This window comes from Lutra lutra, chromosome 10 (genome assembly GCF_902655055.1).
Source record: "Lutra lutra chromosome 10, mLutLut1.2, whole genome shotgun sequence".
Classification (NCBI taxonomy): domain Eukaryota; kingdom Metazoa; phylum Chordata; class Mammalia; order Carnivora; family Mustelidae; genus Lutra; species Lutra lutra.
In genome coordinates this window covers 56092267-56114710 of record NC_062287.1, presented here as the reverse complement: position 1 = coordinate 56114710, position 22444 = coordinate 56092267, and the positions used below count along the sequence as shown (strand labels likewise).

The 22444-nt window shown below is 40.1% G+C and overlaps 1 protein-coding gene and 1 non-coding gene across 2 annotated transcripts in view; both read right to left on the bottom strand.

Moving 5' to 3' along the window:
• Positions 1–22444, bottom strand: part of C2CD3 (C2 domain containing 3 centriole elongation regulator) — a 144084-nt gene that overhangs the window by 29360 nt on the left and 92280 nt on the right. The window contains 5 exon segments of the mRNA XM_047690348.1: positions 5765–5886; positions 8539–8735; positions 10307–10314; positions 12732–12797; positions 15758–15896. Of these exon segments, the coding sequence (XP_047546304.1) occupies positions 5765–5886; positions 8539–8735; positions 10307–10314; positions 12732–12797; positions 15758–15896 (532 nt within the window).
• LOC125080282 (small nucleolar RNA SNORA5) lies at positions 3314–3450 on the bottom strand. Its single transcript, XR_007121305.1, has one exon. It is a non-coding gene; the product is annotated as a small nucleolar RNA SNORA5 (small nucleolar RNA).

Genomic DNA, 22444 nt, shown 5'->3' with positions numbered 1-22444 from the left:
CACTTGGGTTGCTTCCATAGTCTGTCTATTGTAAATAATGCTGCAATTATAAAAAATAAACACGAGGCTTTTGCCCTTTGAATTCATGTTTTTTGTATTCTTTGGGTAAATACCCAGTAGTGTGATTCCTCAATCATAGGGCAGTTCTATTTTTAACTTAAAAAAAAAAAAAAAAGATTTTATCTATTTACTTGACAGAGAGAGAGAGAGAGGACAAACAAGTAGGGGAGCAGTAGGCAGAGGGAGACGAAGAAGCTGAGCCTGATATGGGGCTCGATTCCAGGACCCTGAGACCATGACCTGAGCCAAAGGCAGACTCAATGAACCGAGCCACCCAGGTGCCCCTATTTTTTTTTTTTTTAAAGATTTTATTTATTTGTCAGAGAGAGAGAGAGAGAGAGCACAAGCAGGCTGAGTGGCAGGCAGAGGCAGAGAGAGAAGCAGGCTCCCCATTGAGCGAGGAGTCTGATGTGGGACTTGATCCCAGGACTCTGGGATCATGACCTGAGCCGAAGGCAGCCGCTTAACTGACTGAGCCACCCAGGCGTCCCCCTTTATTTTTAACTTTTGAGGAAACTCCATACTGTCTTCAACAGTGGCTGCACCAGTTTGCATTCCCACCAAGAGTGCACAAGTGTTCTTTTTTTCTACAACCTTGCCAATGTTTCTTGTGCTGTTGATTTAGCCATTCTGAAGGTGTGAGGTAATACCTCATTATGGTTTTGACTTGCATTTCCCTGATGTTGAGTGATGCTAAGCATCTTTTCATGTCACTGTTGGCCATGTGTAGGTCTTCTGTGGAGAAATGTCTGTTCCTGTCTTCTGCCTATTTTTTAATCAGAGTATTTGTTTTTTGGGTGTTGAGTTGTATAAGTTCTTTATGTATTCTAGATAGTAACCCCTTATTGGATACATCATTTGCAAATGTCTTCTCCCATTTAGTAGGCTTTTAGTTTTGTTGGTTGTTTCCTTTGCTGCACAGAAATTTTTTATTTTGATGTGGTCCCAACAATTTTTGCTTTTGTTTCCGTTGCTTAGGTGGACACTTACATGAAGATGTTGCTATAGCTAATGTCAGAGAAATTACTGCTTATGTTCTCTTCAAGGATTTTTATGGTTTCAGGTCTCATAATTAGGTCCTTAATCCATTTTAAGCTTATTTTTGTGTACGGTGTTAGAAAGTGGTCCAGTTTCACTCTTTTGCATGTTACGGTCCAGTTTTCCCAACATCATTTATTGAAAAGACTTTTTTCCCATTGCATATTCTTGCCTCCTTTATTGAAAATTGACCATATAAATGTGAGTTTATGTCTGCGTTTTCTATTCTATTCCACTGACCTATGTGTCTATTTTTGTGCCAGTCCACACTGTATTGACCACTAGAGCTTTGTAATACAAACTGAGAGTCCAGATTTGTGATGCCTCTGGCTTTGCTTTTCTTTTTCAATCTGCTTTGGCTATTTGGTTCTCTTCTGGTTCCAAACAAATTTTAGAATTGTTCTAGTTCTGTGAAAAATGCTATTGGTGTTTTGATAGGGATTGCTTTAAATGTGTAGATTGCCATGGGTAGTATAAACATTTTAACAGTATTTGTTTTTCCAATCTATGAGCATGCATTGTCTTTCCATTTTTCTTTTCACTTTTTAAAGTAGGCTCCACACCCAGCGTGGAGCCCAATGTGAGGCTTGAACTCACAACCCTGAGATCAAGACCTGAGCTGAGATTGAGTTTTGGACACTTAACCAACTGAGCCAACCAGGAGACCTTGTCTTTCCATTTCTTTGTGTCATCTTCTATTTCTTCCATCAGTATTTTATAGTTTTCAGAGTATAGGTCCTTTGAACTCTTTGGTTAGATTTATTCCTAACTACTTTACTATTTTTGGTACAATTGTAAATGGGATTGTCTTTTTGTTTTTCTTAATTTCTTTCTGCTACTTTAGGGGGAGAACATGAGCAAGGAGAAGGGCAAATGGAGAGGGAGAGAGAAAGTCCTAAGCAGACTATAAGCTGAGTGCAGCACCCAACATAGGACTTTATCCCACAAATGTGAGAACATGATTGAGCCAAAATCAAGAATCAGATGCATAACAGACTGAGACACTCGGTTGCCCCTTACTCCTTTAAATGTTTAGTAGAATTCACCTGAAAGCTGTCTGGTCCTTGGCTTTTGTTTGTTGGGAGTTTTTTGATCAGATTCAATTTCAAAAGCAGTCTGTTCAAATTTTCTATTTCTTTCTGTGTCAGTTTGGTAGGTTATATGTTTCTAGGAATTCATCCATTTCTTTGAGGTTGTCCAATGTGTTGGCATATAATTTTTCTTAGTATTTTCCCACAGTTATTTGTATTTCTGTGGTATTGGTTATTATTTCTCCTCTTTCTTTTGTGATATTGTTTGAGTCCTTTCTCTCTCTTTTTTTCTGGATGAATGTGGCTAGAGGTTTATCAATTTTGTTGATTTTTTTTGAAGAAACAGTTCCTGGTTTCATTAATCTGTTCTATTCTTTTTTTTAGTTTCTCTTTCATTTGCTTCTGCTCTAATCTTTAATATTTCCTTTTGCTGGTTTTGCGTTTTGTTTGTTCTTTTTTGAGCTCCAAAGGTGTAAGGTTAGATTGTTTATTTGAGATTTCTCTTGCTTTTTGTGGTAGGTCTGTATTGCTCTAAACTTGCCTCCTGGAACAGCTTTTGCTGCATCCCAAAGATTTTGGACTGTTGTGTTTTCATTTTCATTTCTCTCCATATACGTTTTGATTTCTTGGCTGATCCACTCATTGTTTAGTAGCATGTTATTTAACCTCCATGTATTTGTGATGTTTATAGTTTTTTTTCATATGGTTGATTTCTAGTTTCATAGTGTTGTGGTCAGAAAAGATGTATATGACTTCAATCTTTTTAAATTTGTTGACACTTGTTTTGTGGCTTGATATGTGATCTATTCTAGAGAATGTTCCATGTGCACTTGAAATGAATGTGTATTCTTTCCACTGTTTTAGGATGGAATGTCCTTAATCTATCTGTTAAATCCATCTGGTCCAATATGTCATTCAAAGCCACTGTTTTCTTGTTGATTTTCTGTTTGTTTCCATTGATTTAAGTGTTACCTATTCTCTTTATAAATTCTCCACATTATAGCCTGAGTGATTTTTTTTAAAAACATAGGTCTGAAATAACAATAAGAACAACACTATTTATGGAGTCCTTATTAATGAGCCAAGCACTGTTCTAAGCATTTGTGTACTAATCTATTCCCTGTTTAATCACCTATTGTTCCTTTCTAGCTTTGGTCGCTCTTTTTTTGGGGGGGGGTGGCACGAGGTGTCTGTGACCAAATTTATCCCTGAGGCCCAGCACAGTCGGGATCAAGGCCCATGGATCACAGTGTTTCTGTGGCAGCCTTTTGGGCCAGTGCCAGCCATGGGATGGGCGGGCACTGAATTTGACATAGCTGCGGTGTTTTGTTTTGTTAAATCTATAAAAAAATTTTCGAATTTCTTAGCAAGGTATTCATGAACTTGACTCCAGCAATAATTGTCTTCTCTTTAAATATTAGCTTCATTGAGATAGAATTCACATACAATTCACCCAGTGAAAGTGTGCAACTCAATGGTTTTTAGTATATTCAGGGTTGCGTAACCATCACCACGTATTTTCATCACCCAAAAAAGAAACCCTATACCTATCAGCAATCACTCCACATTTCCTCCACTCCCCCAAACCCTCAACCCAAACCTCCTAGCTCTAGGCTACTGCTAATCTACTTTCTGATTCTGTAGATTTGCCTAATCTGAATAATTCATATAAATGGAATAATAACCATATAGAGTCTTTTGTGACTGGCTTCTTCCATTTAGCATGTTTTTAAACTTCACCCGTGCTATAGTATATATCAGTAATTCATTCCTTCTCATGGTTGAATAATTCTCCATTATGTAGAGATAACACATGTTGTTTTTCTATACATCAGATGATGTACATTTTGGTTGTTTCCATTTTTAAGTCATAAGGAACAATGCTACTAACAAACACTCATGTACAGGTTTTGTGTAGACATATGATTTTACTGTTCTTGGGTATATACCTAGAAGCGGAATTATTGGATCATATGATTTCTCTATGTTTAACCTTTTAAAAGGAAGTGCCACACTGTTTTACAAAGCAGCTGCACCATTTTAAAATCCCATCCCTGGGTGGTTCAGTCATTGGGTGTCTGCCCTTGGCTCAGGTCATGATCCCAGGGTCCTGGGATTGAGCCCCACATCGGGCTCCCTACTCAGCGGGAAGCCCGTTTCTCCCTCTCCCACTCCCTCTGCTTGTGTTCCCTCTCTCACTGTCTCTCTGTCAAAAAAAGAAATAAAATCTTTAAAAATAAATAAATACATAAATAGATAAATACATTTAAAAAATCCCACCAACCATGTATGAGGGTTCTGGTTTCTCCACATTCTCCCAACACTTGTGATATTTGTCTTTTTGATTAGTTATTGTAGTGGGTGTGAAGTGGTATCTCATTATGGATTTCATTTACATTCTCCTGATGGTTAATGATGTTAAGTATCTTTTCATGTGCTTACTGATAATTTGTATATCTTCTTTGGATGTTTTCAGATCTTCTTTGGATGTCTATTCAGATCATTTGTCTTTTTTTTTTTTTTTAAGATTTTATTTATTTAAGGGAGACAGAGCGAGAGTAAGCGAGCATGAGCACAGGGCGGTGGGGAGGAAGGGGAGAAGCAGGCTCCCTACTGAGCAGGGAGCCCAACTGGAGCTTGATCCCAGGACCCTGGGATCATGACCCAAGCTGGAGGCAGAGGCTTAACCCACTGAGCCACCCAGGCACCCCTTTTGGTCCATGCTTAATTGGGTTATTTGCTTTTTATTACTGAATTATAGGAATTCTTTATATATATATATATATATATACACATATGTATATGTGTATATATATATATATGAATTCTTTATATATTCTGGATATAAGTCTCATCATATCTATAGGTTGCCTTTTTATTTTCTTAATTATGGCATGAAAGTTTTTAATTTTATAAATTCAATTTACTTTTTCTTTTTTTTTTTTTTTAATATTTTATTTATTTATTTGACAGACAGAAATCACAAGTAGGCAGAGAGGCAGGCAGAGAGAGAGAGGAGCCGAGCAGAGAGCCCGATGCGGGGCTTGATCCCAGGACTCCGAGATCATGATCTGAGCCGAAGGCAGAGGCTTTAACCCACTGAGCCACCCAGGCGCCCCAATTTACTTTTTCTTTTGTTGCTTCTGCTTTTTGTCTCTTATATAAGGAATCATTTGCATAATCTAAGGTCATGAAGATTTACTCCTGTTTTCTTCCTTTGAGAGAATGGAATATGCTCTAGCCCCGTTATCCATATGCATGTCTATGGTTGACGTGGTGAAGCATCTGGATGGGCTAGTTGCTCTTTATAAAATATCCCGGTTCCTACATTTGGAAAGGGAAAGATCTCAGACAGCTGATGACTGATTTCAGGGATAAACGTTAAACGTTAAAGGCCTCTAAGGAAAAGAGAACAGCATCCTTTCCACTGAAGCTACCCTTCTGATAGCAGTAAAAGTTCTAGTTTCCATCTTATAAAAAAAAATTTGCTTTCATAGGATCCTGGAGTTCCCAGTGGTTGTGACAGAACAAAGCTATTTCCCTGTCTCTAGTTTCTTCCTCCAATAAAGTAAAGAGAGATGACAAACCAGTTAGCAGACTTTCAACTCTATTTCTTCCCATCAAAATTCACTCACCTCTCAGAAGAGGAGAAATCAAGTTCCTTTGATGAGGTGTGACCAAGTTGTTCTGGGGTCCATCTTGCAATGCTGCTGGGGAACGCAGAGGCAGGGAAGGAAAAGGGGTGATATATTGGGTTCTGTAGAAACAATGAGAAAAATGGTATGCCTGTCACCACAAATCCTTTTGGAACAAAGAAGTACAAATAAGTCTGTAAATTTGTGTTTAAAAAATTTATTGTATGTAGATAAATATAATTTGCTGAGTATTTTCTGTGTTGAATGCTGTACTAAGCAATTTACATGCATTTTCTTATTTGAACTTCACAATAATCTTACAAGATAGGTACTATTATTATTCCCATTTTATATACCTATAAAATGCTATTAGATTACTTTTTAGTTGCTTTATTTGTATTTATGCTTGGCTCTTCCAGCTAGTTTGTGAACTCCTGACTGGATATCATTTTACCTTACATGTGAAGTGGTATTTCTTACCTCATGACTACAGGGCTAACGTGAAGAAAAGACCTTCTTACACAGTGACTGTTTAACTCTTTGTCACTTTCTCACGCAGTCATGCATGAGAGAGATGCCCACCCTGCCAGAACCTGGGCCAGGCATGCATGATAACAGAAATGAAAACAAAAACAAAAACAAAAAACAACCCTAGAATCTTTGTCTTGATAGAGCTCCCTCATCTGGGACAGTCTGGAAAATTCTTTCTTTTATAGTTAAACTCCCTGAAAGAGTATCTGTTCTTACTATCACTGATTCCCCTCTTTCCATTCCTTCTCTTTTTATTTTTTCTATAAGACAGAACAATGATTTTATTTGACAGTTGAAAAAATATTTATTTTTATTTTTTAATTTTTTTAATTTTTAATTTTTTATTTTTTTTTAAAGATTTTATTTATTTTTTTGAGAGAGAGACAGTGAGAGAGAGCATGAGCTAGGAGAAGGTCAGAGGGAGAAGCAGACTCCCCATGGAGCTGGGAGCCTGATGTGGGACTAGATCCCGGGATTCCGGGATCATGACCTGAGCCGAAGGCAGTCGTCCAACCAACTGAGCCACCCAGGCGTCCCAGAAAAAATATTTATTTTTAAAAGATTTTATTTATTTGTCAGAGAGAGAGAGAGAGCGAGCAGAAGCAGGGAGAGCAACAGGTAGAAGGAGAAGGAGGCTTTCCACTGAGCAAGAAGCTTGATGCGGAATTCGATCCTAGGACCCCAGGATCATGACCTGAGCTGAAGGCAGATGCTTAACTGACTGAGCCACCCAGGCATCCCAAAACGTTTTATTTAAATTCAATTAATTTTTTTTTAAAAGATTTTATTTATTTGACAGAGAGAGATCACAAGTAGACAGAGAGGCAGGCAGAGAGAGAGAGGGAGGGAAGCAGGCTCCCTGCTGAGCAGAGAGCCCAATGCGGGACTCCATCCCAGGACCCTGAGATCATGACCTGAGCCGAAGGCAGCGGCTTAACCCACTGAGCCACCCAGGCGCCCCTAAATTCAATTAATTTAACGTATAATGTATTACTGATTTCAGAAGTAGAAGTCAGTGATTCATCAGTTTATATAATACCCAGTGCTCATTATATCATGTGCCCTCCTTAATGTCCATTACCCATTTATCCCATCTCCCCTCTCCCTTCCCCTCCAGCAACCCTCAATTTGTTTCCTATAATTAAGAGTCTCTTATAGTTTGTCTCCCTCTCTGGTTTCATCTTATCTTTTTTTCCTCTCTTCCCCTATGATCCTCTGTTGTTAGAACAATGATTTTAGGGACGCCTAGGTGGCTCAGTCAGTTAAGCATCTGCCTTTGGCTCAGATCATGATCCCAGGGTCCTGGGATTGAGTCCAGCATCAGGCTCCTTGCTCAGCAGGGAGCCTCCTTCTCTCTCTACCTCTGCTGCTCCCCCTGCTTGTGTGCTTTCTCTCTCTCTCTCGGAAAAATAAATAAAACCTTAAAAGAAAGAAAGAACAAGGATTTTAATGTAATAGAGTTTTTAAAAAGTTTAACCAAAGTGGTTTCAAACTCCATGCTGCAATTAATCTTATTTTATTTAAAAATTAAGATACAGCCATTTGTGACAACACGGATGGACCCAGAGGGTATGATGCTACGTGAAGTAAGAGAAAAAGACAAATACCCTATGATTTCACTTGTTTGTGGAGTCTAAAAAACAAAACAAATAAAGAAAAAAGCAGAAACAGACCCATAAATACAGAGAACAGACTGATGGTTGCTAGAGGTGGGGGGATGGGCAAAATCAGTGAAGTAGGTAGGAGATACAGGCTTCTAGTTATGGAATAAATAAGTCATGGGAATAAAAGGCACATCACAGAGAATGCAGGCAATGGTATTGTAATAGCACTGTATGATGACAGATAATGGCTGCACTTGTGAGCATAGCATGACATATAAACTTGTCCAATCACTGTGTTGTACACCTGATACCAATGTAACCCGGTGTGTCAACTACACTCAAGTAGAAACATTTTTTTCAATTGAGATACAGTCAGTGTTATAAAGTTCATCCTTTGAAATTGTTCAATTCAGTGGTTTTTAATATATTCAGAATTGTATGTCCGTCACCATTGTGTAATTCTACTTTGTCACCATTGTGTAATTTTTATCACCCTAAACAGGTCATGAGGTCATTATGAGACACAAATACATAATGTGTTTTGTAAGCTGGAAAGCACCAAACACATGTAAAGGATCTTCTTACAGATTTGGCTCAGCAGAACGCTTACTGGTTAACACCGTGAATCAGCATACGTACCAGCAATCCTGGGGTCTGTACCCCACGTCTTGATTGTCTTTCTTCTTTCAAGTGCATCAAACTCTCCAGAGGGGAGATAGCAACTTTTATCTGCCCCTGACACTCTCCACTGAAGTCTGTGATGTTGTACCAGCCACAGACAAACTGGAAGCCAGAAAGAAGTGGGGAGAGGTCCACTGAGGCAAAGCCAATCACCTCTCCTCATCTGTGGGGGAAAGAGAAGAACTGGGTAGTGTGGCTGGGCAGGTCTTGGCACTGACATTAGAGGCTATACACAGAGAAGCTGAATCAGGGGACTGTGGGGTGTGTGTGTGGGCTCAAGTGATTCCAAAATCAACACTGAAGACAGATAATGAGAATGAGAGAGAGAGCCTGCTTTCACTACCAGGATTTCCCTTTTTGTATGGCAGGGAAAAGCTAGCAGAGTTGAGTTTTATTCTCTTGATATAGGCAATTGGAAAACAACCTTAAACAGTGGATATTTCTTTTCCCTACATTATCATGTCTCAGTGATTTTCCTCAGGGCAGTGGGTCTTAAAAGAAATCATTTGAAAGACCATCACCCTTGGAATTATGAGGGATTTGCATTTTCCCATTCACATTTGTCTGTATTTTTCAATTTTCTGTAATGTACATATGTATTATATTTAATTAAGAACAAAAGTGATACAAATCACAAAAGAAAGACAAAGAACCCCCTGGAAAACCAGTACATGGTGCAAAATAAGAGCTTGGAATCAGGTTTGTAACAGGGCTGCCCTTAGTGAGTAAGAAGACCCCTTGTTGATTGGATAAGCAACCATGCAATGGCCTTTGTTCTCAGACTCATTGCTTCTTGTTCCTCACTTCTGACATGGAAGTAGCTGGAGAACAGGTTCCTCTCCTTCCACAAGTTCTTTTTTATATGGGCTATATTCCCTATAATGAATATCAAAGGCTGACTACCAAATGCACCATTCTCAGTTTTCAATTTGCTAAATAAGTCAAGGAATGCAAATTTCTAAGAGGAGTGGTCATTGGTTTTCCCAGTTTCTTGTACATTCCGCTGGTGACACTGAACTCATTACACACTAACATTTGTTTGGACTGTTTTCTCTTCTTTAGCCTTGGACCTACCTAAAAGCTAAGACCAAATATCATTCGCTTTATGTTTCCTACACTCTTCATTCTGGCATAAATCTTCCCCCATCACGAGGAAGTTGATAACCACTGAGAACACAAATGAACTGCCAATGTAGAGTGGGACAAGGAAGTAGTGCACAACAGCTAATCTGAGTGTGGCTTTGATTTGAAAACACATTACTTTAACACCCCAAACCTCAAGTCTCATATACACAATGAGAAGGACTGAACCACATTTAAGATCCTCTTCAACTTGGACAGTCTTTAAGAGTCTATGAACGTTTGACATTGTGTTCCTCAGAGTAGAGTCAAGTAATTCTTACCCAATGGGAGTGAAGAATGATGGCTAGAACCATTAATTTGCACTCCAAAGAATTTTTTTTTATAGCTTTGCAAAGAAAAATAATCTTGTTTTATTTGGTTACCCATGCATAACCTATTCTTGGTAGATTATAACTTTAGGTAACAGGTTGAGGGTTTTTCCTAACACTACATCTTAAACATACCTGAGGAGAAATCAGGCTAAGTTGATCACTGAGAAAAACAATAGCTTTGAAGAGCTCAGTTTAATATCATATTTAGTGGGACAACCTATCATTCTTTCTTTGCAGTTCTATGTTCTCATGATCTCAAACTTACTTCATACTTTCTTTACTCCAGACTCTTGTATTTGCTGTTGCCTCTGACTATACTCTGTCATGCCCCTTCATTTCTCAGCTGAAGTATGCTCCAGGAAGCCTTCTCTGACATCGTCAATCTGAGTTAGATATTCTCTGCCTGTATTTGCCTAATCATACTATCTTCTAATTGTTTATATCTCCACCCCCCCCCAACCCCACCTGCCACTGGGGGACACAAGCTCCATGAGGGTAAAGACCATGTATGCCTTATTTTACCTTTGAATCCCTAGCACTTAAGCATAGTGCCTATCACAGAGTAGGAACTCAAATATTTATTGAATATATTTATTGTTTACATAGCTAATGCTGTGTGGAAGGCTGGAGTTAAGGGAAGAGAGGCATTTATCTCCACTAAGAGACAGAGTTAGGTAAGTATGGTCAGTTGGGTCTAGGCATTTTCCCCATCTCCATTTACAACAGGGTTTTACAGGATTCTCTAGTGGTCTTGGAAGATAGGGAATTTTGTTCCTCTCTGTACCAAATAGCCCTAACACAGTACCTGACACATAGTAGGCATAATAAAAATAGCTCCATTTATTAAGCACCAATTATGTGCCAAACATAACCTCTAATCTTTATAAAAATCCTGTAGGACAGGTACTATTGTCCTAATTTCATTATTAAGAAAACAATGGCTCAAAGAGGTAAAGTGTTTTGGCTTAGATCATATAAATTGTGAATGGCAAAACCAAAATTTGAATCCAGGTCTGTATTAAGACCGAAATTATTCTTTTTTTTTTTGCCTTGTTATAGTAAGAGCTGAACTGAGGCAAACCCTAGTCTGCCTGACAATCTGTGGGGAGTACTTTAGAGAAAAGAGAAGAATAGAATGCCAGGCAGGAGGGTGAAGCCTAGTTAAATACAGCAGGAATTCCTTATGTTGATTCAGAGAAAATGGATTTATGATCAGTTCTGCCACATTTACGACATTAGGTGGGGATGGGGGACATGATAAGTGAATCCAAGGCAGGAGCATGGGACAAATCATTGAAATTGGATTCACAGCATGATTTCCAAACAGAAGCACTAGAGGAGAGACAGGTAAGTCTATTTCCTTTACACACTGACTACTCTCTGGTCTTTATTAGGTTCTGGGGTTAGCTGTGAAACTTATCACTGGCAAATAAAAACTGTAAGTCTGTAGACTCAAAACAACTGAGGGTTTAGAAACTAGGCCCTAGCAAGAATGTTAAAGAAGCTAGGTTTATAGGAGGGATTTATTTAAGACAAAATTTTCTAATTATAGAAGCTGTGAGATAGCTGGATGTCCTCATTCACTCACTTTCCCCATCCGATGTTACTAGCATGGTAAAGTACAAATGGTGAAGGCTATATAGCCAGTCAGAACTGTGTTCAAATCCGGACTCCACTGATTAATAAGGATATGACCTTCTAATTTCTTTGGGCCTGAGCTGTTACGTTTGTAACAATGAATGAATTAGGGGCACCTGGGTGGCTCAGTGGGTTAAAGCCTCTGCCTTCGGCTCAGGTCATGATCTCAGGGTCCTGGGATCGAGCCCCATATCGGGCTCTCTGCACAGCAGGGAGCCTGCCCCCCCCCACTCCGCCTACTTGTGCTCTCTCTCTCTCTCTCTCTGTCAAATAAATAAATAAAATCTTAAAAAAAAGAATTAAAAAAATGAATGAATTATGTTTTTACACTGTAGGATTAGAAATGTTTGTAAAGCTCTCAGCACACTGTCATTCACTAATAACAATAAAAACAGATGGTTTTATCAAGTATCAGACACTCATTTAATTCTCCCACTGACGTAGGTACTATTATTCCTATTTTATAAATAAAGAAACTGAAGCAAAGAGAAATTAAGTCATTCACCCAAGGTCATACTACCTTGTAAGGGGTAAGAATTGGTATCTGAATCCCAAAGTGTAGCTTTAGAGTCTGTGCTCTTGATGTTGCTGGATTACGCCTGTTAATAATGGTAGCTGAATAAAACTAGGTTTCAAGGGATCATGATGTCAACACCTCTTAGAGGCTCTTGAAACAAGACTCTAGTTTTGTGTATAGCTTAAAAATGCTGGGGTCTTAGTTAATAAGCCAACAGAAGGTACAATATCATACAGGGGGTTGAAATCCCTTGTGTATGGCAGGCTGTACGCTGTGACTGATGAGATATAATTGGAAAGGTGAAATGTACTTGGACTTCTGCGCTAAGCTGGAAGTCAAACAAAATGACATGACTTCTAAGGATTTAAATTTCCTGGGAGACTAATGTGGCCTTCTGTGAGATTCCCTCTAACACACATATGTGTCCCTGCATCACAAGTGCCATGGTTATGGTTTCACTGGTTAAAAAAGGAAAGGATTGGAAACTGTCAACAGGATGTGAGCTTATTTTCAGACAGATATTCACAGAATAGAGTTCATACCTCCTTTATTGCCAAATTTTGAAGACCAGAGTTTGTTGAGGGTCCAAAAGAAGCTCTTTTGATAGCCTATTAAGAAAAACATCCACCAAAAATTAATGGTGTAGGAAGCATCTGCCATATGAACTTAGATTTGAAGAGCATCTTGTAGTTTTGCAAAGCACTTTCCTAACATTTTCATTCCAACTTCATGGTCATCTCCGAGGATATAGTTTTACTTTCACAGGTAAAATGAAGGATGGAAGCTCAGAGAGAGTAACTTGCCAAGACTTGAAATCAGGCTCCCCTGATGCAGTACTTTCCCACCTGATGGTATCTGCCACATTCAAACTCTCTTTCTCAGGATGAGAGGGAGTGTGGAGAGTGAGCTCCTCAAGATGTAAGGAACAGTTTTACTGGAGCAGAGCAGGGATTCTTTTTATTTAATGTGGAAAACAGAATGGTAAGAAGGGTGAAGAGGGGAAAAAACAACATCCACCGAGTGCCTACTATGGGCCAGGCACAGTGCCTAGTATCTCATATATATGTAATCTGCACAGAAGCCTAGACATTGGCATTATTATCCCTGCTTTACAGATGATAGAAGTGGGCTCAGAGAGGTGAAGTGACTTGCTCAAGGTCACATGAGAATCAGTAAGTGGCAGGTGTGGACTTAAAGCTTAGTTTGCTTAATTCTAAAAGCCACATTCTACAGAGGTAAGGCACCAAAATAAGAAAGTATCCATTTTCATATCAGAAAAGAAGTTGATATGGAGTTCAATAAACACCTCTAACACATTTTATTTAAGAAATGACTTATACCATTTTAAATTACAAAGATTTGGAAAGTTCCACACCAGGTGCCATTGCTTTAGGAGGAAATCCAGGGAAAACTAAGATATTTAATTTCCTTCCCTAGATACCCCTGGGGAACTGAAGAGAACCCAATTCAAGACAACAGGAGGCACTGTGATAAAATGAAATAAGTACTGTGTCAAAAATCTGAATTCTAGGGACGCCTGGGTGGCTCAGTTGGTTAAGCAGCTGCCTTCGGCTCAGGTCATGATCCCAGCGTCCTGGGATCGAGTCCCACATCGGCTCCTTGCTTGGCGGGGAGCCTGCTTCTCCCTCTGTCTCTGCCTGCCTTTCTGTCTGCCTGTGCTTGCTCTCTCTCCCTCTCTGACAAATAAATAAAAAAATCTTAAAAAAAAAAAAAATCTGAATTCTACTTGGTGTTCAGAATAACCACCTCTGCATTCCAGCTCTGTTATGGTTACATGAGTGACCCTGGAGACACAAACATTTTGAGCCCTGGCTTTCTTACCTGTTAAACGGGTTATTTTCTACCTATAAGGTTGCTAGGAGCATTAAATGAAATAATTTTGTGATAAAGCAATTGTGAACAGAACCTTTACTCATTTTTCTTCTCTTCTTTCCTCTGCTACCAACAGACTATGTAACCTCCCTGGTCTACAGTCTTAAATTTGAAGTGAGGGGATAAAATTAGGAGACCGTCAATGTCCCTTTGTCAAGTTCAAAATGTTACGCTCTGAATGAATAAATCACCTTCAATTAGAAGCTTAGCCCTCTAGCCTCCTCCCTTTTAAGGCAGATTTGATATTTTAGATCAAGTACCCAGCCATAATGGCGAGAATTTCTATGATTTCCAGTAGTTCACCATAGATAGTACTGAGTTGCCACTGTAGTTCTAGCTCCTGACTCGGGTTGGCCTCTCAAATTTCAAAACACTGGACGTGTGAACAACTGCTGGGCTCAATTAGGTATGGAAACACTGTGAGAAAGCAGCAGATCAGACACCATGTGGTATGGCTAGTGTTGGTGGACAAGTGAGAAACCTTATAAAAGGTGATGCAGGGGGGCGCCTGGGTGGCTCAGTGGGTTAAGCCGCTGCCTTCGGCTCGAGTCATGATCTCAGGGTCCTGGGATCGAGTCCCACATCGGTCTCTCTGCTCAGCGGGGAGCCTGCTTCCCTTTCTCTCTCTCTGCCTGCCTCTCTGCCTACTTGTGATCTCTCTCTGTCAAATAAATAAATAAAATCTTTAAAAAAAAAAAAAGGTGATGCAGGATAAAGATAATGGTAAGTTGTTATACTAGAACTCACACTTTCAATGACGATGAAACAGATGTAATGAAAAAAAGGGAGGACAAGCACTGGGCCTGAATGTCGGTCCCTGACCTCTGAACTGCACTGCAGCATGACCGACAGGGCTCCACCTCCAATTCTTTGAGTCTTCCAAAGGAGATCTAACATTTGTGGAGCACCTGCTCTGTACCATGAGGTCATTTTTCTAAATGTCACCTAATTTGGACCTCACAATAACCCTGTAAAAATTAACCCCACACTTTGCAGATGAGGAATCTGAGGCTCAGAGATACAACTTAATTTGTTCACACAGCTAGTAAATGAGATAGGGCTGGAAGCCAGGTCTCTCTAAGTGCAAAGCCCAGGCTCTTTCCAATGCAGCAGAAATCTTTTTCAAGGATGTACAATCCACAGCCTTTCCTGAAATTAGTTTGCTATATCTTCTTCCCCCAAATAAATTGTGTACTTTCTTCAGTACTCAGCTGAATTATCTTATTTAAAATAAAAAGCTTTCCCTGATCTTCTAGGTTATCTAAATTATCTTTCTGAGGCACTAGAATCATTTTTTGCTACTTTTACAGCACTTGTCACATTCTAATGTATATTTTCCCAGGTAGACCATGAGTAGTGCAATTGCAGGGACTGTCTTAATCATCTTTAATTCCCAGTCTCTAGAACAGAGTGGGGCATCTAAGAGGTTTTCACTGAATAATTTTTGAGTTGTACTGAGCTCAAAAAGAGTTAAAAAAAAAAATACCGCAGTAAGATCTTTAAATCACTACTAACTGTGAATTCATAAGCACCAGGATTAAATAACTGCTTGATAAGAAAAGCATTTTCCAGGTCTGCTTAAATATTGTTCCCTCGTTATATCCTTTGATCTGAGTTTGTCTCCTGGAACAAAAAGGAGATTCTGGAAAGCTGATGGGATATCATAAAATCAAACCTTGACTGCTGTTGAAAATTCCAGATGGGGGAATCTGTGTTTTCAACCACGTGGGTGTAGATAGGAGATGGATCATCAGCCGTTGCAAAGGATACACAACAACTGGGTATCAATACTTTCCGTTCTGTCAAGGGACTCCCTGAAATAGAACACAGTGGAATGACTGACTTTAGGGTGTCAGAAAGAACGTGCTAGAAGCCTCCCATTATACAGGTATAAGCAGGACCATTTCTAGCCTTCTCCTACCTTTAGGTCTTTGCTTGAGCTATTATTCTCTGTATCTGAAGTGTTTCTAGTGTCCTTTCTGCTACTAAAACTGTCCTTTCAAGGCTCAGTTCATAAATATTCCCCAGTGAGGGATCATTCCTCTCATCTTTGTATACCTTGCGGGATGATGGAAAATACTGAATTGAGAAGCAAAAGTAGAACTGCAAAACGCCCTAGACTCAGGAGTCACACAATCAATGATCAGCTCTGCGGTACATGTTTTGTGGGACTTCAAGCAAGGCCGCTCTAGGCCACAGTAAGGCAACCAGGCAATAGAGAGGTAAAGTGGCTTGCTCACTGCACATCTGGCTAACTAGCATCTGTAAGACCCAGCCAGGTTTCCTGAGTTTCCAGGGTTTTTCCATTGCAATAGGTCTAATTAACTATTGGGTTAAGAGCTCCCCCTCTGGCCTGGAATGAATCCATGGTAACTTTTCCCTCAAGTGATGCCCAAATGTTGCAAATTGACAAAACAGTCAGTTCCATTAAAGGAACATAAACTGACACTTTTCTCTGTGTCACACACACATGCCCAGAGAGTCAGGTTTGATTCCTGATTGGAGACAGACACCACAATTAAAATAAGAGAAAGCACAGGGAGCTTTGGGAACCCAAACCGTGCCTGAGTAGGTAAAAGAGAACCTCTAAAGACTGATGATACCGTAGATAATTTTGGTTTTTACTAAGTATAACTTAGATTAACCTAAATAATTTTACCTCTTTGTTCCTCAGTGCCTTATTCGTAAGACAGGGCTGGAGACACTTGTCATGTCTAGTGTAAGAATACAACTCAAACAAGTACTCAAGGTGACTCATAAAGAAAGGGTCTTCAGAGGTTTCTCTAACAAAAATATTCAAGAAGCTCTTATTTTCAGAACCAGGACCACAATGGGGATCACAGAAAGTTCAAAACTCCTTCAGATTTAAGCTCTGCTGAGGGCAAAACTCATAATTCAGGACTGTTTGGAGATCTTCTGCATGCAACCTTGTATGCAAAATGATTTTCACAAGAGCTTGGCAAATTATGGCTGACTCAGAGAGTGTGGCATGAGTTGCCCTCAGCTACATGTTCTCAGATGATAAGAGTTGAAGAGAATCTGAGAGATGAACTGTATGAGCATCACTTTTATAGCTGCGGAGAAGGGAAATGGGTTTGCTCAGTCACAAAGCAAGTTCATGGCTTAGCTAAGGTCAGAACCCAGTCCACTGACTCCCATTCCAGAACTACCTCTATCATATCATCATTTGGAAGGCACATTTCAGAGAGATGATGTGCAGGTCTGTATTCTCAGGACCAAACACAGGGCCTGAAAGACATATAAACTTCGTGGGAGGAAAGACTATATGTATCTATCACTGAGGGTGGGAATCAGGGAGACAACAGAGACCTCTGAAATCAGATATCCACCCTGATGAGTGTTCAGCCCTGGATAACAGAAAGAGGCCAAAGAACAAGTGATTTATAGATTTGTGATTTATAATTCATATTAGAAATTTTAGAGGTATTAAGTATCATTAAGCAGGACATTATTTCCTGCATCAGGAAGATGAGGGTGCTGTGGCAGAGAAATAAACAACACAGTTCCAAGAATACACAGCTAGTGGAGAGACACATTTCTAGCCATTTTCGGTGCAGACTGATATATGATATGAAGGAGGAAAACTGTGTGGGAGTAGGGGTGGTGGTATGGGGGAGACTGGGGAACCTAGAGTGAGGTTTTGTGCTAAGAGAGGTAGTCAGTAGGCTTCAAAGTGATGGTGTCACCTTAGTCCACTCTCAAAAGATGAATAAGTTTGTTGAAAAGAAGAGAAAAAAGCATTCTAGGAAGAGAAAGGAGCAGATCAAAGGCTTGGTAGTAAGAGAGAGAAAAGGGCTTTGGCAAAACGCAAATTGTGGAATTAAGATATGGTGAAAGATGAGGCTGAAAAGACTGATGAGGTCACATGGGAGGAACTCTGTGTGGTGTCACTGAGAGTGTGGGGGAAACAAAGCCAATAACAGTAAAGTATTTTCAGTTGAGAGAGATCGTATTTGTGGACCAGAATATAACCTCAGGAGCAGAATGAAAAAGATATTGGAAGAGAATACTGGAAGCAGCAACCATTGAGAGGGCTATCCCATTTGTGCAAGTTTCTGAGGCTTGAGCAGGCAAGGTAGCACTAAGAATGGAGAAAAGGTGACAGAAATTTTGTGCAAGAGGCCGTGGTCCTATACCATATATCTGGACACAGTGGAACTTGGTAAGTATTTGTTGAATAATCTATTAATCCCTGTGACTTATCCCCTGTTAAGTTCTCCATAAGCAACTCTCCTATAGGAGAGACAAAGTAGGAAACGAGAGGAGGTATTAAGGAGAAGGCAGCATTGGACTGAGGCCTCAGGGTCATCCACTTCCTCATTTAACAAATATTTCCGGCTTATTATGTGTCAGATACAGTTCTAGGTGTTAAGAATTTAGTGTTAATGAACAAAACAATAATCCCTGTTTCTGTAGGACTCATATTCTTCTAGGAAGGACAGAAAATAAACAAAACACATTGTTAAAGGCTACAGACAAAAAGAAAGCAGGAAGAGGGATAGAAAATGTTGGGGAGGAGCTAGAAATTTTAGATGGGTAGTCAGGGAAGGCCTTGTGAGACAAAATCATTTCACTGAAGACATGCAAGATGTTAGGAATATTCCAAGCAGAGGAATATCAGATCCAAAGGTCCCAAGACAGGAGTCTGTTTGTATTTCAGAAAACGCAAAGAGGAGCCAGCATGTTTGGTACAGGGTAAATTGGGGGAAGGGCAGGATGCCAGCTGGAGCTTGGTAGCTGGGGGAAAAGGAGAAAGGAATCCAGGCGGAGAAAGGAATCCAGGCTAAGAAAGGTGTGTGAGCAAAGGCCCAGGGAATGGCTTGTCGTTTGTGGTGGTAGGAAAGCAAAGGAAGCCACGCACTACTGGAGGAAATCACCATTTTGCCATTCTTAGCCACTCTAAGATCATGTCAGTTAGTCTCAGTTGAGCCCTTGGTTGAGCTCAGCAATCTTCTTACCATGATTCTCACAGCTCCCTTGCAATGACCAGCCAAAGAGGATCAATTGCTATTGTGATCCCTGATGCCCTCCCTGAGCAAGCCCAGAACATACACTTTCCCACTTTAATACCTTTGTTTAAGTTGAAATATCCACCTGGAGTTTCATCCCCACCTTCCTGAAATCCTATTCGTTCTAAAAGCTTCTCCTGATTTCTAAGACATCTCTCATCTCTCTGTTCTAAACTCTCTAAACACTACATATTGTAGTGCCCTTTGGGCCTTCAGAACACTTTGCTTTATATATCCTTAACCATGTGGCTGCTAACCTTCTCAATGGGGTAATCAGCTCTTGGAGGACAGAAGCCATGTGTCATTCGCTCCATCCTCTCTGTATTTGGCATCGGCCCTGCAGGGGCCCTGCAAGCCCAGGGCTAGGTGTGCAATATATACCCACCCTGGACTAGAGTGACTGGTAAACACAGTGTAGACAGGATTAACTGGCAAACACAGCCATATTTCATACCTGAAAGGCAGAATGGTATACAGGAAAAGAGCACTGGCTTCAGATCCAGACATAGCTGGAATCAAATCCTGGCTTTCCAGAGCTTATTAACTGTGTAACTCATGTCACTTTACCTTTTTGAGCTTTATAAAATGGGCAGGTACTATAATCTAGTCATACCATCATTGCACTTGTGGTAAGGATGAAATGACATTTAATGCACAAAAATGAGAATAAAACTTGGTACAAGGAGATGCTCAATAAATTATTGTCAAATTACTTTGCCAAGTCATATTTTAAAAATGTACTTAATGTTCTTCCCGTAAGAAGCCTGAAGGGAGCTCTGAAAATGGTTTGCTATATACTTGGCCCAGAAAAGCCTACAAAATCACATGAACCGGGAGGTTCAAATCTTCGTGCTGACTTTAAAAACACAGGTGAAACTGCCCACGCCATCAAGGGTATGCATATCAGAAAAGTTACCAAGTATGTGAAGGATGTCACTGTGCAGAAGCAACACGTGCCATCCTTCACTCCAATGGTGGAGTTGGTAGGTGTGCCCAGGCCAAACAGTGGGGTTGGATACAAGGTCAGTGGCCCAAGAAGAGTGCTGAAGTTCTACTGCATAGGCTTCAAAATGCAGAGTATTGCTGAACTTAAGGATTTAGATGTAGGGCACCTTGGTGGCTCAGTTGATTACGTGGCTGCCTTCAGCTCAGATCATAATCCCTGGGTCCGGGATCGAGTCCCCCATCAGTCCCCCACTGCCAGCAGAGAGTCTGCTTCTCCTTCTCCCTCTGCCCTTCCCTCTACCCCCACTTGTGCTCTCTCCCTCTCTGCCTCAAATAAATAATAAAATCTGACCAAAAAAAAAAAGAAAAGAAAGAAAAGAGTTTAGATGTAGACTCTCTGGTAATGGAGCACATCCAGTGAACAAAGGCCCCAAGATGCAGCAGAGAACTGACAGGGCTCGTGGTTGGATGAACCCACACATGACTCTCCCTGCCACACGGAGAAGATCTTTACTGAAAAGAGCAGATTGATTCTAAACTAGAAGAGGAAGTTGCACAGAAAAAAACAATATCCAAAAGAAACTGAAGAAAAACTTATGGCCTGGGAGTAAATTCTGCATAAAGTAAATGCAAATAAAAGTAAAAACAGAAAAAAAAAAAGTAACTTGCTGTCTAATGGAAAGGTTACAAGTATATTTGCATTGCTTTGTATTTGTACTTTTGCAATACGGGGATTCCCCCTAAAATGGAATGTAAACCCTATCTTTGCTATTTTAAATTCTATTTTATGCAATAACAATGAAACAGAACAATCCTTGCAAAAAATAAAACTTTTTCGTGCTTTCCTTAAATTCATTCATCTATTGATTTTTCTCTTTTAAAAAATTCAGTTTTGGGAACCTGGGTGGCTCAGTGGATTAAAGCCTCTGACTTCGGCTCAGGTCATGATCCCAGGGTCCTGGGATCGAGCCCCGCATCAGGCTCTCTGCTCAGCAGGGAGCCTGATTCCCTTCCTCTCTACCTACTTGTGATCTCTGTCAAATAAATAAATAAAATCTTTAAAAAAAATTCAGTTTTTATACATTATAGTTGTCAAAAATAGCCTGCTTTGGTGGGTCAATAAAAAAAAATTATTTCCCAGTTTTGTGACTCATATGGGATCTCATTATCTGTAATAAAGTACAGCAAGGGCTGTACTTGGGGAAGACTTTGTCCTGAGATAAAACATTTCAAGGTTTCAAAGATAATGAGAAGGATAAGAGAACCTCAGGGGTCATTATAGCAGCTTATACTCATGGGAATAATGCCTGTTGGTGGTGTGTACAGAGAGAAATGAAATGAAAGGTAAGCAACAGTTACCATGGAGTGAATTTTGTTTCTGTTCCAACATAGCACAGATTGAGAGAGGCCAACACAGAGATGCTAGGAGCTAAGTATGGAGGCCAAACGAAAAGATGTATATTGAAACCTGAGCTCACAGGGCTTTGGTTATCTGGCTCACACAGCCATCACACATCTCAGAATTGTTAATTCCAACCATTTATAGATGAGAAATTCAAGACAGAGGGAGATAATAACTTGCCAAAGTCACACACATACAACTTACTGGCTGGGAATACATATTTGAGGTTATTTCTACTGGAATGTAAGCTCCACATGGGTACGATTTTTAGCTATTTTGTTCACTACTTTATGTCCAGCACTATACACTATGGTAAAGAGGGCAAAAAGTGCTGGGAGAGCAAACAGGAGAGGGGCCTTTATGTTAGGGAAACTGATAAACATCGAGTCTTAATAGAGGAGTTGGAATTAGCCAGGGAAAAGAGAAGGGTGATGGCAAAGAGAAAGTTTTAGGAGCAATTACAAGGCTGAATAAAGACTAAGGTAAGGGTTCCTTGTGCCATGGACACATGGATACATGGCTGTCTGGTGAGGTCGCTGGGCCTCTTCTTCTTAACAGTGTGTGTATGATCAGTATGTGTGAGTTTTTTCCCTTTTCTTTTTTTTTTTTAGAGAGGGAGAGAAGGAGGGAGAGGGGCAGAGGTAGAGGAATCTTCAGCAGGCTCCATACTGTGCGGAGCTTGATGTGGGTTTCAATCTCATGACCCTGCGATCATGAACTGAGCTGAAATCAAGAGCTGGATGCTTAACAGACTGAGCCACCCAGGCACCCCAACGTCTGTGTGTTTTAAAGATTTTATTTATTTATTTTGGGGGTGGGGAGAGGCAGATGGAGAGGGAGAAGCAGGCTCCCCAATGAGCAGAAGAAAGCCCGATGTGGGCCTGGATTCAAGGACCCCAGGATCATGACCTGAGCCAAAGGCAGATATTTGACTGAACCGTCCAGGTGCCGCTCTGTGTGTTTTTTAAAATGCATAATGTAAGAT